Genomic DNA, 16,841 nt, shown 5'->3' with positions numbered 1-16,841 from the left:
TTACACCCAGATTCAGTAAAAGTGATTCATAAAAGCAACTGCAATGGAAAATTATGTCATTCTTGTGCTCAAAAATAACTGCCCATTTACTTTATACTTTATTCAAACTAGAAATGTCAAAATTTCAAAATAATGCCATACATATTCAGGTAATGAATATATTCTATGAATTTCAATAAAACCTGCCATTACCTGCCTTGAATATACATCCACGTTGCTTTCATAAATGTTATCCATATTTGATGACTAGGGATTCCCATGGTAGCAAAATATTAATCAAATATTGATTGATTTAAGGACAACAGATAACCTCAAAAATAAGTCATTTTACATTTTGAAATATATCTCAAGTACAATCAGTGACCACTTTATTAGGTAGACCTGTACACCAGCTAGTTAATGCACACATCTAATCTGCTAATAATCTGGCAGCAACGCAATGCATAAAAGTAATGCAAACATGGTCATGAGGTCTAGTTGTTGCTCAGAACAAACATCAGAATGGGAAGAAATGTGATCCAAGTGACTTTGACCGTGGAATGATTACTGGTGCCAGACGGGGTGGTCTGGGTATCTCAGAAACTGCTGATCTCCTGGGATTGCTTTGCGGCAGTTCTGTGGACAATAATGCCTCATTAATGAGAGAGGAGAAGGGCCAGACTGGCTCAAACTGACTCACATAACCATGAGTTACAACAGTGGTATGCAGAGGAGCATCTCTGAACAACAAGCCGAACATTAAAGTGGCTGCAGCAGCAGAAGGCCAATAAGACAAAAGAAAGTCCAATAAAATAAAAAAAGGTGTCACTGAGTGTAAATGTCATACAAATATGTTAAAGGTACAATAGGGAATTTTGGACTTTTAACGGTCAAGAGAAGAATTGCAGCCACAAACACCCTCAAACCACAACACTGTTTATCCCTCCCCCTTCTCTGTGAAAACGCTGACGTTGAAACTCCCACGCCATTGGCTGTGGCAATTAGAACCAATTCTCAACCAATGAGCTTAAATTATTGTACAGCTATACAATGCTTTGGTACAGAGTGTCGGTCTGTCAACTGTATATTTTGAAACACGAATTTCAGGACGATAAACACTGGCAGAGGGTGAGTCAACAAGTCAGTGAGCTTGTTTCAATGATCAGGAGGGATCTACAATGGTCTTGTAACAATGCTTTAACACAAAAATCTTACCTATTGTACCTTTAACACTATTAAATCCAGTTATCATATCGAGTCCTTTCATGCTGCCTCTCCCCATTTACAACACCAAACATCACAAAGGGTTCATAGAAATTGGGGACACCTTATTTGTACTGCTACCAAAGGCATATGAATAGCATTATAGAAATGCTGAATTACAAACTTAAGGGAGAGGCAGACTTGGGTAGATGTCCAGGTGTTTGTTGAATTTCTTTCACATTACTTAACTGATTGTAGCTCTTCCCACACACGGTGCAAGAATGCAATTTCTCTCCTATGAATAAGGCAGTGTCTTTTTAGGCTACTCAACTGACTGAACCTCTTCTCGCAGTCTGGACAAGAATACATTTTCTCCCCCGTGTGAGTGACGCGATGCCTTTTCAAGCTACTTAACTTGTTGAAACTCTTTTCGCATTCCGTGCAAGAGAACGGTCTCTCGCCCGTGTGAATTAGCTTGTGCGACTTGAAGTTATCCAATCGATTGAAGCACTTCCCACACTCTGTGCATGAGTATGGCTTCTCTCCTTTGTGGATTTGAAGGTGGTCTTTCAAGTTCCTTAAGTGAGTAAAGCGCTTGCCACACTCTGTGCAGGGAAACATTCTCTCCCCTGTGTGAATGAGTCGGTGGGTTTTCAAGCTACTTAACTGATTGAAACTCTTCTCGCAGTCCGGGCAAGAGAAGGGCTTCTCTCCAGTGTGAATCAGCTGATGTCTTTTCAAGTTATTAAAGCGGCCAAAACTCTTTCCACACTCCGTGCAAGGGAAGGGTCTCTCACCAGAATGCGTCCGCTGATGTAGTTTTAAATATTTCAGTATGCTGTAACTCTTTCCACACTCTGAGCATGTAAATAATTTCTCTCCGGTGTGATTAAGCTTGTGCACTTTTAAGCTGCTTAATCTATTGAAACCCTTTCCGCAGTCTGCGCAATAGTGCGGTTTTTCATCTTTGTGGATGAGCTGATGTCTTCTCATGTTGCTTATGTGATTGAAACCCTTCCCACAGTCCGGACAGGAGTACGGTTTCCCAGATTTGTGAGCTTCCTCATGTATCTTCAGGTAGTTTCCATCAGTGAAAGTCATATTGCATCGCAGGCATGACCATTTGATTCCAGCCTGACTTTGAGGTTCGTTGGACTGCTCAGTCTCCAACTCTCTGAGATCTCTTCTCTGGGATTTTCCCTCCGTTGTGCTCTTGGGTGAATCAGTACATTCGTCGGGTTCTTCAATAAAATGTTGCTCGGATCCCGCATGTTCTGGTTCATCGGTCTCAATTTTTATTTGGCCAGAACAAAGCTTTGAGTAAGAGTCTTCCTCGTCCGTGTCAAAACATTCGTCAGGTTCGTCGTCTGCCGAGTCCCAACTTTGGCTGGAGAGTTGCTCCACCAGGAAGTAGTCTTCATCTTCTCTTTCGGTTTTAATCTGATCTGCTCTCACTGTGTCTAAAGAACATTCTATAGGATCTTCAGACATCTTGTCTTATCGGAAAAGAGACTTACCCCAGCTTTCTGTGTTAGATCCTACAGATACACTTCCTTCCCTAAAAGTTTATTGGCAATACTCAGAATTTGAATGCGCCTTTCCTATACTCTAAATAACTCTTCTACCCTGCCCAATGATTTGGTCCTTAATAAAACACAGGATTTGGCTTTTGAAAAAGTCCATTTGGTGGTCAACTCTGCTCATTTAAGCTTGCCTGGGAGAACTCTGTAAGAAAGGAATAACAAAAATAAGACCAAAAGTACAGTTATTTTTTTGACACACTTGAGCACATCATATTTCCTAAACATACAAATATTGTCTGTGCTTTGAAGAAACAATGCTTAAATTTCTCAAAAGTGAATGAAAATGGCATGGTGTTTATAAGGCATCAAGTGTAAAATCTTTTGGTAAATATAATTATTTAAACCAAGGCATCTCCCTCGTTAAAAAATGCAATATCATTGTTCATTCATGAGACACAAAAATAGCACCACTGTAAATATGTGTTTTATTACCATGCACAAAACATACTCAGCTATTAAGTCCAAACGGCCTTGACTTAGGATCACAAGGCCGCTTTGAGTAATGTGTGTAAGCTACTGTTGCACTGTGCAGTCGTTTGAAAAAATAAAAAACCCTAGCCTACTGGAAAACGTTATGGATAACCGTGCTTTCATTGACCGTGCAGCAACACACTCTAAATCATGCGATACTGACCGAGTTATGGCGTTTATTATTCTTGCTCTGTTAAAACATCCGAGAATCCCGTTCTCTTGTTCACACAGGCATAGCGTTGTCGAGCACCGCTTTCTTCGCTTTCTTCCCTGAGCAGTCAACTGTGTCAGTTTGTAGCGATCCAGATACAGTGATAATGCGATGATTGCGTTAATATAAAGCAAATTCTTGTTAAGCACATATCCTCGAAGGCATAGTATGATTCAAAATAAACATTCAATTGGCATTAAAGAACACCGACAAATAGCCCTATGCATCCACTTTCGCTTGGCAGAACTGGACGGACAGCCACGTGACGCAGCTGTGCGATACCAAGGGAAGGAAGTCTGTTTTGCTTATATAGAGATTTTTTATTGGACGCGAGATAACTCACTCCCGCCTTATTCTCGAGAATAAGAGCGAGTGGGCTTCCACAGTTTCAACGTTTTTTTACTTATTAATTCAACACGATTTCTAAACATTTGCCGCATTTAATAAGCTCAGTGCTTAGAGACAACTGTTCGAAGTTGATTATAGCTAAACTCTGTATTTGTTGTTTTAAAACCCTTTGGTAACTCGGAACCGTACTGTCCTCTAGGGTCTTCTTCACACTTGTTCCTGTGTTTGATCTGCACTTCGTTGTACGCCGCTCTGGATAAGAGCGTCTGCTAAATGCTTTGTAATGTAATGTATTCTTCACTGTTATTGTGTTGCTTTTATATGTTTCTCGGTGTGATCAATGATGATGATGTTCGCAGGTTATTTAGTTTCCTCTCATGAGTACGGTAAAATGTTAATGAAAAGCCAGTACAGGTATAGGGTTTCCATCAGAGCTGTAGGTCTATGTAAAGTCACTGTCAAGGTAAATCTGTGAATAGCTTCAATGGCGTCATTAAGCATCAGACATATTGAGAAATATTGAGAAATCAAATGCATTGTAATATTCACTTTTATCAGTATAAACATTTCCATCGATTCCTATGTGGGGATTGAATGGGAGAATTATTACCGGACTCTGAACTATTGGGTCAGGGTCCTTGATCACATCAATAATTCCCTGACCTAATGGGCAATACATGTTCTAGTGTCACTGCATATCTCCTCGCATAGTTTCGTGATATTTGTATATAGAGATTGTCATGGGTTTGAATCCCGACTGGTGCCTTTCTGTATAGGGTTTCCATCTTGCTATTTTTCTGCTATTTTCTCCCAGTCTCTCTCCTTCTCCAATTTACTTGGGGTGGTACATTTTTGGAGGAGTTAAGGAGGGAGGTGGGGTGGTGCGGCAGTCCAGACCACAGCCATACAACCCTGACATTGTTTTCAATACATCATTTATTTCTGACTTGAAATGTGTGTTATTAGTTATTCCTTTGAATATATATTTTGTGGATGTGTAGTGGATACATCCCTATTAATCATTAATGGTTATTTCAAAGCCAGCCACTTTACAGTCACTTTAAATACATTTTCTCCCATACGATCCCTCCTGCAAGGCACCTGCATATTTCATAAGATGTTTCAAACATAAATGTAATAAAACATGAAAAATAAACCATGTAAGGAGAATGTATGTCTACTTAAAGTTTGGCAAATACCTAAATGTAAATGATACATACAGTTTATGAATATAGATGAATATGTTTGAAATAGTAAAAAGACGTTCTATCTCCTCCCAGTTATAAACAGCCACACTACACTTCTAAAACCCTTTCAACAAGGTCAACAGTGCAAAGTACAACTGAATCTAGGCAGAGACTGTTTATCACTAACGTTTTACAATAGATACAGTATCTTCACTCTCTGGCAGTTAAAATAAATTATTCTATTAAGGGGACATGCAGCAAATTCCAGTAGCGGCATGTTGATTTTATTTGCAAGTATCCAAGTAAATAATGATAAGCCACCTTTGATCCTTGTGCTTGCAAATATATCATGTCACACCATTATGGCACAATGTATTTCGTTTTGTTCATTTGAGTTAATCTAGTCTAGGTTCACCTCTTGTCACATCTCTCTTGCTAATCATAGAAGTGTTCTGAGTGACTGAGAGGCAGAAGCAACATCCCTGCTTAGTATATCAACCTATGGCATCAGACAACAACCTTTGGCTGTACATTACAATGTTCAAAACTGTGTCAAGTGAAGAAAGTATCACAGGGCCATACATATGACTGATGTTGTGAATGTATTGTATATTGAGTGTTGAAAGAAACACAGAACTTACACATATTCACACTAAATCAAACTGTTATTTAAAAAATATAATATCATTTTGCAGTAGACTTGTGATGTCTTATTGACTGTACAGGTTACAGGTGATTCGACAATGCTTTCTATCATGTTATCAATTAGAATGAAATCCAATTAAAATTAAGTCAAACATTAGTTGCAAGTGGCCACCACTGGAATCTATACAAACATTAAACATTAAAGCTGTGACTTGCACCAGCTCGCAGATGCTGTTTTCTGGAAAACTGACCCATTTCTCTTGCCTGACAGGTCTCAAACTTAAATTTTTGCTGCTCTCTTTCCTACTGACATCCTATTATGTGGCTACACTGGACATTGTCCAGCCTAAGCCTACACGTGATGACTATTCACTGTACAGCATGAATCATAGAATAAAGACACTGAACAATTTGCCATTTGCTTGGCTTTCAGACACCATTCGTTTTCAAGTCCCACTGGTTGACCAGTAGGGGGCAGGCATATCTGCAGATCAAGTTGAGCAAATTCCCTTAAACAGGGGTTCCCAAACTAGGGTCTGAGGGCCACTGTTCTGGTTTACACATACATGTACTTAGTATTAGAGTTCAATGAATGCCACTGTTTTGAACTAAAAATGAATCAAAAACTGTAAATAATGTAATAATATCCGGGGGGAAGCAGCAGTATTGTGGTTGGACAGAACATATAGCTTATACTGTTGGTTATAACTCAAAAACTAAAAACTGCACTTAAGGCAGCTTTCTTGTGTTTAAAACAGCAAAGGTGGGTTTGCAAATCGGCAGGTGGTTGATTAAGTTGAGCTCAATGACTTATGTGCAAATTAAAGTGGTGTAAAATACATTTTAAAACATGAAAGAGAAGCTAACATTTAAAAATAAAATCCTTAATATATGATATTTGTGATTCATTTATGAAACAGACAGGTATTGCATTCAATACCAAAGTAGCCAAACACATATTTAACATACAGTAAATTAATTAGGTCTGTATATCCCAGTGACGTCCTGAAGGGCAGCAAGGTTTTCAGCCTTCTGTAGTTTCTTTCCAATCAGCAGCCAATTTAATCTTTGGAAACAAGGTGTGTGGACAAAGTACGAAGTGCCCACACAGTGCTCTGACAGTGGGGTTTTGCTCCTGTGAGTCTTCGTGTAAAATACTAACTCAATACACAGTTGCATTTTGATAATAATGCATGCTTGAAAATGCTTAACCAGTAGGGTAGTCAATCACCCAGACCCCCTTGCCGCTTTAATTAGAAAAGAACGGACCTGAACGAGTTCCTAAGCTAATAAGACACGGGGTCAGGGCACATGCAGGGTATAGAAATGAGCACCTATATTGGTGGGGAAGAATAAAAATCTTCCTTGCATGACGCATGTGACAACACACTGCACCTTTAGGAGTTTATTGTCACGCGGTTCCCGCTGCGAAGACCGCGCTCCACGTTCTTTAGAGCTGGAAAAGGTGGAGAGGGCGGGAGTTTGAGGGAGGGACAGGTATTTTTACTTTTTTTTAGACGATGACGTAGCAGAAAAGGATAGCAACAGTTGCCTCGAGACCCTCACGCGCCATAGTGACTGTAGTCGTGGAGACAGTTACCAACGGGAGCAACACGCAGCAACAGCAGCAGCAGCAACGGGAAAAGTGAGTGTTTGAGAGAAAGAGCGCAGCCTGGGCCGAATTAAAGAGAAGGCAAAGGTGAATATATCTTTATTGAAAACAATGATTTTTTTTATTACTCTTCGGAAATCGGACTGATATATAGCTAGTTATACCTTATTGCAAATTAACTTCCAAATTTGCCATCTCTAAGTAAGTTAGCCAACATGAAATACAAAGTTGACAAGCAACGGACCTAGAACGGGTTTTGGCAGCCCGAAAAAAAAGTGTCCAACAAACCAACCCCAAAATCAGTTGCAAAATTTTTACCTTATAGTTTCAACGCTACCTCGGTAACGTTAGTTCGATAGCCTAGCGACGTTAATGTTACCTAGCTAACGTTAGTTGGGATTGGCTAACGTTGGCTGAGTTTAATTTCCTTTTTCTAACGTAGTGAGCTAGCTAACGTTAGCTAATTAGATGGCTATCTAACATAAATTAACATTAGCTCGTCAGCTAGCTAGCTAAAGACATCATAGCTAATGTTGGCCAGAAAGAACTAGCAAGCTTAACTAGCAAAGCTAGCTTACGGTTGACGCTGGCTAACGTCAGCCTAATAACCATCTCTTTGGTTGTATTACTAAGTTAAACAAGCTAGAGCTAACGTTAGTTTTCTAACTTTAGTGCTTGTTAACTGGCAGCCAACTAACGTGTTCTTCGGTGTGCAAACTTAGAATTGCTAACGTTAGATTTAAAATTGCATTTAACAAACTTAGCTAGCAACTATTTTAACGCAATCTGAATGTATAACGTAAAATCCTCACTGAACAATGACAGTGTTATATAAATATAGACTAGCTATAGGTGACAAATCTGAGTATAACGTTATAGCTAGCACGTTCGTCAAGTCTCGAAAACTTGTTCTTCCTTAGAGACTGCATAACATTTCGTCAGTCTGTATTTTGCAGACAGTTCTACTCAAAAGTTAAAAACCTAAAATACAGCAGATTAATCATTTTTTCATGGAGGTGATTTTGCTTGATAATTTGCAATTGAAAGATCAATAACAGTATTCAAACTCCTTTGCTCCAAAAACTGTGGGATCTTTAACTGTAAGCTTTAACGTTTAACATTAACGTTAGATGGCAAACGTTTGTGGTCGCGACTCCAAAGTGAAACACAGAAGTAAATGTCTTTTTTTCGGAAAATGAGTAACAATATAGCTAGCTACAACACCTAAGTTGGTTACAAAGTTAAATAAATGTATGTATCATCTGTACATCTAAATATTTGCTTTCTTCAATCTTTGGAAACCACTCGTCTGCAGTTGTTGTGTTAACGGTAAACAAAATATATAGGCAGTTTTTCCCCTCATAGAATGTCCTCTGCAGTTCTAAAACCGTGTTCGTAGTGATAAAAAAACTATTCTAATTTGACCAGTACTGGCAATTATCCTATAACTATAATATTTGTAGCCCGTATGGTCCTTATAGACCTTTAAGGTTCATCATCTGCAGGGAATAGGATTTGCCACTACATTTTGAGCACTGCTATGCTTGGCCTACCTTCAATGCTTGAGATATGCTGTGTATGCTGTACTATATGCATATATTATTAACGTCGGCTCGATACAATGAGCCTAATTGGGTAAATATACTTTTCCACCACTTTCTTCATTCTTTGTTGGAGGTATCATTTTGTGCTCCTCATGCAATACAATTTAATTAATTAATTGTTTTACATCTGTGAGTGATAAAAAGGGTCAAGGGGTGTGCCTTTCGACCTTTTCGAATGTTACATAGAGTGCCCTCCATAATGTTTGGGACAAAGACCCATTATGTCTTGATTTGCCACAGTTTTAGATTTGGAATCACACAATTAACACAGATTGTATTAAAGGGTATTTTTAAAATTTCACCATGTAGAAATTACAACAGTATTTATACATAGTCCCCCCTGTTTCAGGGTACCATAATATTTGGAACACCTGTGAAGCCATGTGGTTGTAATTGCTCAGGTGTGTTTAATGGCCTTCTTAATGCAGTTATAAGAGAGCTCTCAGCACCTAGTCTTTCGATCACCTTTTTTAAGCACTATACACTAATATTGTTTATCAACATGAGGACCAAAGTTGTGCCAATGAAAGCTGTTATGAGACTGTTTGGAACATAATTAAGAAGAAAGAGAGCACTGATGAGTTTACTAATCACAAAGGGACTGGCAGGCCAAGGAAGATCTTCACAGCTGACTGAAGAATCCTCTTCATAATAAAGAAAAATCCCCAAAAACCTGTCCAACAGATCAGACACTCTTCAGGAGTCAGGTGTGGATTTGTCAATGACCAGACGACTTCATGAACGTAAATACAGAGGCTACACTGCAAGATGCAAAGGACTAGCTGCAAAAACAGGATGACCAGGTTCCCGTTTGCTAAGAAGTACTTAAAAGAGCAACCAGGGTTCTGGAAAAAGGTTGTGGACACATGTGACGAGCTTAACTAGGCCTGGCAGAGCATCACCAGAGAAGACACCCATCAACTGGTGATGCCCATGAATCGCAGACTTCAAGCAGTCATTGCATGCAAAAGATACAACAAAATACTAAACATGACTGCTTTCATTTACATAACATTGCTGTGTCCCAAACCTTATGGTGCCCTGAATTGGGGGGGACTATGTAAAAACACTAGTGTAATTTGGTGAAACCAAAATATAAAAATGCCCAATGCCCAATGCTCAAATTGTGGAGTCCGCAGGCAAATAAATTAATGATGGATCCCAAACATTATGGAGGGCACTGTATCTGAACTTCAGGAAGATGTGAAAAGACATGTAATTAATTCCTACTTCCAAAATAATGACGTACCCAGGTCTGTCTCCTGTTATTCTCACTTAAACTATGCTCTCCATACCCAAGGATCCCAGGAACTTGCATTTAAATATCCTGTGTCTGGTTGTTGCTGTGTCAGTCATTCTCCAACTGGTTTTCGGTTCTGCCCTCTGTCCTTGCGGTTGGCGCAGGGTGATGACATGTTAAATCTGTCTTGGTCCTATGACCTCCCGCTAGTGCCTTCACAGCATTCACTGTCAGGTGTATAGTGCATTTGAACTCTTTGGGGGGAGGTGGGGGTACAGGCATTTCAGGTCAGGCTATGGGCCTTGTCTTGTTTTATTTGCTTTAAGCTAATGCGTTGTGAACTTCAGTGCTCTTGGCCTCAATGCATTCTTCCCCCGTCCCCTGATGCTCACGCGTTTGAAGTGGCCACCGTGTGCTCATTTGTGAAAGTGGTTCCCCAGACAGGCAACTGTTGTTAAAAGCCTTCGCGCCATGTAAATCCGGGTGGCGCGTTAATTAAGAGGCAAATATCTTGTTACCGATAATCAAGTTCACCACTACTGGTTCTCCATCACACAAGGTTCATCTTCCAGACAGACAATGGATCCTGAATGATTAATGCTGCTTGGGTAAATTATTGATTGGGCCAAATAACCAGTGCTGTAAATGTACTCTTGTTGAGAGCAAATGTGAGTGTTTGAGATGGTTGAGAGTTCAACTGCCATAACATGAGTCTGTATAGAGGACATTCCCCCAGTATTTTTCTTTGACCTCTTTGAACACAGAACTCAACGTTCCCAAACTCATGTGGGTACATTTATATCCGAGGAATACAAAACAAAAATACCCCTTTCTGGCTTACCATTGATAATATCCAATCCTGTTTTTTGTGGACATGGCCCCACACGTAGGCCACACACTGTGTAATTAATTGTACTTTAATTGTTACATTTCAAAGTCAACTCTTGTTAAATGCAACTTCTTTCCTCCGCTGCAAAAACCCCGCAAAAGAAAATGACAAAAAGAAAATGGAACGGGCGCAGAACTCGTGGAACTAATGTGAGCGCGTGCAGCTGTTGTGTTGGCATGGCAACCCCGTACACAAATACACAGATCTGGGAGGAAGAGCGGGGAGTGCAGTGACATTCTCTGAAAAGTTGGTCTAATCGCGGTTTTCATCAGGCTCGGCGTGGTTGGGGTGCAGACGAGGAGCTTGCACAGACAGGTCTGAGGGGATCAGAGGGAGAGAGGGGGTCCTTATCCTTAGAACGGGGAAGAGAGGTGTGCAGTATAACGCTGGTGTTAACTGGAATAACCTGGCTGCTCTGCCTGGGTGTATAGTGTGTGTCTGTCTGTCTTGAGTTTTTGTCTGCGTATGTGTTTGTTGCTTTTGAGTGTTTGTATGCGTGTCTGTTTTCACTTTGTTTGTGTGTGTGTGTCTGTCTGTGTTTGAGTGTATGTCTACGTACGAGTAGCCTATTTGCGTGTATGTTTGTATATATTTAACCTTTTGAGTGTTTGTATGTGCGTGTGTCTGTTTTTACTGTGCACACATATGTCTGTCTCCTGTTTCTGTGTGTGCGTACCGTAGATTGTATATCACAAGGACGAACGTCTTGTTAATTTGTTTAACTTGTTAACTGGTTTCAACAGTGGGAAACCATTTAAATAACATGCATGCAACTGTGGCAACAGTAACAAGTGCTTGAAGTTTCAAAATGTCAACAGACAGTAACCAGCTGCTCTGAGCCTACAAGTAAAATACATTGATAGGTTGGTGCTTCTCCTGTCTCCTATTGCGGAAAGAAAGAGCCTGCTGTTTACTGTTAATTTAACAATCTGGCTAAGAAATTGGAGCGTGCCCAAATTGCATTAATATAAAAGTTAGCGTATGTCCGTTTTCACTTCTGTAAAGTTTACATTTTACAGGTATACATTGATAGATTTGCTCTTTGGAGTGCTTCTCGTCACTGAGTGTTACCAACAGTTGTCAGTTGCATTTTCTTTCCCCAGTCTCCCAGGCAATATTGTTAAAATGTGACATAACTATATAGATAACTCTACCTTCATGTAGCCTACTCATCATTTAAAAATCACTTAAAGCACTTAAAATTGAGGAAATTTTAGAAATAACCAAAAAATTGGGGAAGTCACAGAACTGCCAAATTTATGCCAGAAATCACTCCCGTGACAAACACTCAACCTTAACGATGAGAACTGAGCTTCGAAAAACGTAATATTTTAACCTCTAGGCTCAGTATGATTCAGGCAGCTGGTGAAGACAGGTGGTCGGAACTGAAGAGGTGACCCGGCCTATGTGTGTGGAGTCTCTTATGTTTCAGCAGTGCATTCTATGGCTCTGTAATTAGCCCGCTCCATTGTGTGCTAACGCTCGTTCCGGTCCCTTCTACAAGAGTGCTGACGTTAGCTGTTAGCATTCTCATTGTTATTTCGTTTAAACCGTGGAGACTGAAATCTGGCCCTTCAGCCCAAATCTGGCCACAGTTTTCTTTTCTCCATGGTAAATAACTGAACAATTAGGGCCTCTGATTGACCAGACTGTCTTCACACCTGACTCCCAGGTAGAAGGGAGGGAGGAAATCCGGAAGTTTCTCGGCCCTGGAGGACCGCGGTTTGAGTGACGGGGTTTTAAACCCTTCTGGCAGAGCTGGTCTTAACGAGGGCACCTGGCACAGAATGGGATAAGCGAGTGGCTTCGCTAACGCGGGTGTCAGCAGCAGAAGTGTCGGCTGCTTTTCCATTCTTGTCGTTTCTCTGAAGCGCTCGTCTCTCCAGAGAAAACGCTTCGCGGGTTGTATTTGACGTTTCAGATTCAGGCCAAGCGCTATAAAAAGACTGTAACGTTAAACCTTAACTCGTTGAATGGAGTCCACATTAGTGAATATTAATTTGTATTTATTTATATATATATGCGCACGATGCACACTGAAATCACTACACACAGCAGTGATTGACTAGTCCACTGGTCTTCATTCCTGGTCCTGGACAGACGCAGGGTGTGCTGGCTTTTGTTGTGACTCAGCTCTTAATTGATCAATGAAAGCTGTTGATTACACAGTTAACTCCCCTCACACGTTTTCTTGGTCTGAACTGGTAGCTGCTATTAAGGGAAAAACAAAAACCAGCAGGAACCAGGAATGAAGATCACTGGATTTGACAATGCTTTTATAGTTGGGAATTGTTCTTGATTACACTCAAATGACCAGGGCTTCTTGTGTGGTAGAATGTCATAGCCTATACAGTGGGGTGCAAATATTTGTGCGCCCCTGATTTCAATGTCCATTACAATGAATCTGTATTGTGATTGAACGCAAACCTGAACTCTAAATGGTACACAGTTAAAGATGAGACCTTTCTGAAAATTTGAAAGATTGCTTTTTATTTAAACATTTTTACGGTCTATTAATTGTAAAAAAACAAAAAAAAGGAAAACGGCTCTGTGCAAAAGTTTTGGAACCCTTTTGGATTATTCTTTGTTACTTTTTAAAAAGATTATTACTAAGCCTCTGATTTACTCGTGAGGACTTCAATGAGTCAGGTGAGTATATTTCCAGGGCTGAAAATGTTAATTCTGAAGTAACTGTGTGACTTCTAAAGTGTTCAACTGCCCACTTATTGTTAATCAGGGGTTGGGTTTGATAATTGTTTGTCAATTTTAAAGCGTAGCTGAACTTTTGGTTGCTGTTGACGCACTAGGTGAAAATCATGGATTAAAAGGCTAGGCAAGATGAATTTTCCCTCTTGGAAATGATAAAGCAAGTACATTCTATTCTAACACCTGTACCACTTCTGAAGAACAACCACTGGACATCAGTGAGTTTCAGTACTGTATTGGCTCATGCGTAACCCAATTCTAATGCAAAGGTGAAGAAGGTTATAATATCTTGAGGAACTCTTTGAGTCTGCTGACCCCGTAAAGACAGAGAATCATGCGTATTGGTGATAATTTGCCCCACTGTTTGCAAAGGTAGCTGCCAAAGTGTAATTCAGAGTAGGATGGAGGTAATTTCTTCCACTGTAACTAATCACAGCTGTCTCTCAAGCCCTTTATGATGGGGGACATACGGTATGTGTTTAGCCTGGTGGCTCTTGTAGTAGTAGGATTGTCCAGGACTTCTCCAGGCTGGTGACACTGTCAGAAGCAGATGCTCTCAGATCTGTTGCCGTTGACCAGTTTGACTGGACAGCTCCAGGTATGCGTTTGCGGTCGCTAAGGGGAGCAAGTCAGTTGGTCCAGGTTGAGCTGGCAGCTCTGCCCGAGCCACACGGTTATGGTCACTGTGGTGAGGGCCTTATGGCCATGCTGGTTTCAGCTCTTCCCTTTTTGACTAAGAGGGCTTGGTCTTCCCTTTTTCTGGTAAGACTTTCCCTCTTTCGGATAAGCCAAATAACATGTAATGGATAAAACTTTAAACTGAGGCCCTGACTCGCTGTGGTCATTGAAGATCCCATGACACTGTTCACAAAGATTAAGGGTTTCCCTGGTGTCCTGGCTAAATTCCTAACCTGGCTCTTTCAAACTGCCACCTGATCATCCCCTGATTTAATTGGCAGAATTTTTTTTTGTCCCTCTCCACCTCTTTGTGGTGAGCATTCTGATACAAAATGGCTGCCTGGTGGGTGCTGCACATTGGTGTTGGTTCAGGCAAGTTTCCCCTCATCGCTGTAAAGTGCTGCGAAAAGAGTCTGCGAAAAGCGGTATATGAATCTCTCTGTCTGATTTCTTTCCCGGTTCTTAAAGTGATACGTGGCCTGGTCTGTCAGAGAACTCCTCTTGGCTGTGAGGAATGGCTCCTCTGGAGAACACGAGCCGACGTGAAGAAGAGCTGAACACAGCCAGGGTCCGTTCGCGGCGTGCCGTAGCGTAGCCCGCACAGCTTTGCGCACGTTTCCTTCCCCCTCGGGTGACGTTAACGCGCGGTCTCGTTCACAGTTCAGACTGCAGGTTTCGGAAATGACTGCCGTGCCACGGTATGATTGATGTCCTCTCTGCTTTCCAGATGTGACCTTGTGAGCGTGTCAGACATGGGCGTACGTACTGTACTGTCATGTTCGTCACAGAAAGAAGGTACAGATCACGTAGAGCTAGGGTCTGAAACTCCTGTCCTGCTGGGCTCTGCTGTTTTTTTAAGTTTTTTTTTATGATTTCCTGTCAATCAGCTGCCAATGGAAACAAGGTTTGCAGACTCTTTAACCAATCAATGACTTCAGTCCTTAAGTTCAGCAACACATCAAAAACCAACAGACACAGTGGCCCTCCAAGTTTTGAGTGCAAGATCCTCAATGTAGAGTATCTTCTCAAAGCTTCACAGTGTATTTGTTTATATTCCATGGTGTCTTTCTTTGCCCAATAGATCTTGTGTCCCACCAAAAGACAAACGCCTTTCTCTCTGTCTTCCTCTTCAATTCAGATATTGAAAGTTTTACCAAAGGCCATTGGCATCGAGTGATGATCCTGTAAGCAGACTCACAACCTCAAGAAGTAGGTTCTCTAGGAGAGTTTGGGGAGTTAATTTTGCCCTGCAGAAATGGTGTTGGGGGGCGGGGGGGGGGGGTGCAGTTTGATTTAAAATATGGACAAATGTTATCTTGAATTAGTTAGTCATTTAGCAGACCAGAGTTAATTTAGCTAACCACCCCCCCAAGAGATGTCTGTGGGCACCATTACTCTGACCGCGGTTCCCAAACTCGGTCCTGGGGCCCCCCTGTGTATGCTGGTTTTTATTTCAACCACAATTGCAATTCCAGAACTTCTAGCAAGCTGTTAATTTTTCTTAATTATGTGCTTTTCAAGGCGGCATGGATGGTGCAGTGGGTAGCACTGCCGCCTCACAGCAAGGAGGTCCTGGGTTCGAATCCCCGTCGGCCGGGGCCTCTCTGTGCGGAGTTTGCATGTTCTCCCCGTGTCTGCGTGGGTTTCCTCCGGGTACTCCGGTTTCCTCCCACAGTCCAAAGACATGCACGTTAGGCTGATTGGAGAGTCTAAATTGCCCGTAGGTATGAGTGTGTGAGTGAATGGTGTGTGTGCCCTGCGATGGACTGGCGACCTGTCCACGGTGTATTCCTGCCTTTCGCCCAATGTATGCTGGGATAGGCTCCAGCCCCCCTGCGACCCTGATCAGGATAAGCAGGTTCAGATAATGGATGGATGGATGGATGGATGTGCTTCTCATGTTCAGAGGGATTGTTTACCCTCTTAAGCCACATTTTGTCTGACATAGCTATGCATACCATGAAGAATAAAACTACAGCGTTTGTATTGTGCTTATTGTACTATATTACAAACCATGACACTGAAGGGGCTAACATTTTTCGATGTTAGTTGTGAACACGCGTTTCATTTATTTTGTACGTTTTTCCTTTATGCCAAAGCAATCCAAGTTTTGCTCTTTTGAATTTGCTTTGTTTTTGAATCCTGTATTCTCTGCCAGGTGGTTAGTTTTAGTGGCCAGGTGTCCACAATTTCACCAATTAGGAGCCTATTGATTCACCTCAGTCTTTAATTTGATCAGTTAAAATGTGTTTTTTTTTAATGCAATTATAATAATCCCTCAAAACATCAATAGCACGTAATTAAGAAAGATTAACAGCTTGTTAAAGTTCTGGGATTTAAATTGTGGTTGGAACAAAAACCAGCATGCACAGGGGGCCCCAGGACCAAGTTTGGTGAAAATAGGCCATCCTTTGTAGAATCTTGATTTTGCAAAAGGCATATTCCACAGACAGACAGACAAGAAAAGTGTGTATTTAATGGGATT

The 16,841-nt window shown here is 41.1% G+C and overlaps 2 protein-coding genes across 3 annotated transcripts in view; one reads left to right on the top strand and one right to left on the bottom strand.

Annotated features, from left to right (window-relative positions):
• Window positions 1–346: 346 nt before the first annotated feature.
• LOC133129399 (oocyte zinc finger protein XlCOF6.1-like) lies at window positions 347–3,704 on the bottom strand. The gene is made up of 2 exons (XM_061243463.1): window positions 3,400–3,704; window positions 347–2,907 (listed from the first exon to the last, which is right to left on the bottom strand). Exon 2 carries the CDS (start codon window positions 2,671–2,673, stop codon window positions 1,423–1,425), a length of 1,251 nt encoding a protein of 416 aa, XP_061099447.1. The 5' UTR covers window positions 2,674–2,907; window positions 3,400–3,704; the 3' UTR covers window positions 347–1,422.
• Window positions 3,705–7,178: 3,474 nt separating this feature from the next.
• The window catches only part of LOC133128110 (DNA-binding protein RFX2-like), a 39,943-nt gene continuing 30,280 nt past the window's right edge, over window positions 7,179–16,841 (top strand). Inside the window, exon 1 of one of the 2 annotated variants that reach the window (XM_061241408.1) lies at window positions 7,179–7,272. In XM_061241408.1, coding sequence (XP_061097392.1) covers window position 7,272 — 1 coding nt within the window. In that variant the 5' untranslated portion in view covers window positions 7,179–7,271. Of the gene's footprint in view, window positions 7,327–16,841 lie in introns of both variants that reach the window. The other variant, XM_061241410.1, reaches the window with a different exon arrangement.

This window comes from Conger conger, chromosome 5 (assembly GCF_963514075.1).
Source record: "Conger conger chromosome 5, fConCon1.1, whole genome shotgun sequence".
Classification (NCBI taxonomy): Eukaryota; Metazoa; Chordata; class Actinopteri; order Anguilliformes; family Congridae; genus Conger; species Conger conger.
This window is presented reverse-complemented; position numbering and strand designations above follow the sequence as displayed.